This window comes from Sapajus apella, unplaced genomic scaffold, assembly GCF_009761245.1.
Source record: "Sapajus apella isolate SASKATOON/1434 unplaced genomic scaffold, GSC_monkey_1.0 scaffold13325, whole genome shotgun sequence".
In the NCBI taxonomy this organism is placed as follows: Eukaryota; Metazoa; Chordata; class Mammalia; order Primates; family Cebidae; genus Sapajus; species Sapajus apella.
The window spans coordinates 1-1,485 of NW_022450246.1; the positions used below are offsets into that span (position 1 = coordinate 1).

The window sequence follows — 1,485 nt, forward strand, 5'->3', positions numbered from 1 at the left end:
CAATTTAATGGTCATTAGAATGTATCTATTTTTCCTTACTCTATAATCTCTCTCCAAGAAAGATCAGTTATCATCTGAGAGTTATACGAATCAATGAGGGCTCTGGTACACAGACTGTGCTGTATAAGTACTTGATAAACCATTGGATTTCCCCCTACCTCAGTGTACTGCTGGGTGACAAGCTCTGGAGTTGGCCCCAAGAACACATAAAAGTCCAGAACTCCCCCTGTGGTACGATATGTCAAGGCAGGCAGGGGCTGGAACGTCACATCTGAAAATGAAGAAAAATGCTAACACAGCTGGAAACCTTCCAGGTTAGGAATTGTATCTGAAATCTACACCTTCTCCATTTTCCTGTACCCTATCACAGAGTGGTAAGAAGAGGCATTTTTCATCATATACACACAGAACTGAAGAAGTTAAGTGGAAGTCTACAGTTCCCATTCCTGGGTTTGTTTCCCTTTGGTGTACTTTATGTTTGTCTTTCTACTTCTAAATTTATTATTCTTACATTTCAACTTTTATTGTACATATGGAGATACAAGTGCAGGTTTGTTACATGGGAATATTGCATGATGCTAAAGTTTGGGGTAGGGATCCCACTACCCAGATAGTGAGCATAGTATCTGATAGGTAATTTTTCAACAAACCATACACTCTTATACCCCCAGACTAATTTCTCTGACGCATAGTTGTACCCTCATTCGAATTATGTAACTGGCTCCCACCTCCAAGATATTTGGGACACACTTGGTGTTACTATCCCTTTTTATGTAATGTTTGCCAAAACGAAAGTTGTGTTAAATCTTCTTATCATATGACATTAGATTGAAATAAACAGAAAGGCTAAACACATGAAAAATAAAACACAATGCCCGTAAAATGAAAATTTTCACTTCAAAAATCTATTAGGCCAAACACATTCTAAATTGACTCAAGAATGACTTTTACCCCCCAAAATAAGAAAAGTGCTAGATGGCCTTACCCATGGCATTGCTGTTCAGCAGGAGCACTCCATGGGCACTGCCGTCCTCCTCCAGTCCCATGTAGTAGGGGTGGACACCATAGGAATTCTTCTTGTACTGGGGAGTCATGGGGAGAAGCAGTAGGAGTTTAAAAGACATTACACCTGAGAATGAAACTCAACAAAACTGTGCTTGCTAAGATGGGTCTCGTTTTCTCCAGGAAATAAACACGGGAAACAAAGGAGCCTGAGAATTGGTCCACTCGTCTAAAAGCAGAATGTGACGACCAAGTGGAGTTTGGGAAGATGAACCCCAAAGCATGCTCAGCGGAGGGGGAGAGAAGCAGAGACACAGAACCCAAACGCTCTGTCCTTACCCCTGGGGGCTGGTCTCGGGAGAATATCCCCCACGTGTGCCAATTCAAGTCTCTCCTGTAGGACGTGTGCTCAGTTTCCCCAAAGCCATAGAGGTACTTGGAGGGAAGGCGGGTGGAGATGCGGATAAACATGTCATTGAAGGT

General features: G+C 42.4%; 1 protein-coding gene across 1 annotated transcript; it reads right to left on the bottom strand.

The window, feature by feature from the left end:
- Positions 1–6: 6 nt before the first annotated feature.
- LOC116548493 (maltase-glucoamylase, intestinal-like) lies at positions 7–1,479 on the bottom strand. The gene is made up of 3 exons (XM_032273922.1): positions 1,342–1,479; positions 986–1,082; positions 7–271 (listed from the first exon to the last, which is right to left on the bottom strand). The coding sequence occupies exons 1-3, from the start codon at positions 1,471–1,473 to the stop codon at positions 36–38; spliced, it is 465 nt and encodes a 154-aa protein (XP_032129813.1). The 5' UTR covers positions 1,474–1,479; the 3' UTR covers positions 7–35.
- Between the last annotated feature and the right edge of the window lie 6 nt (positions 1,480–1,485).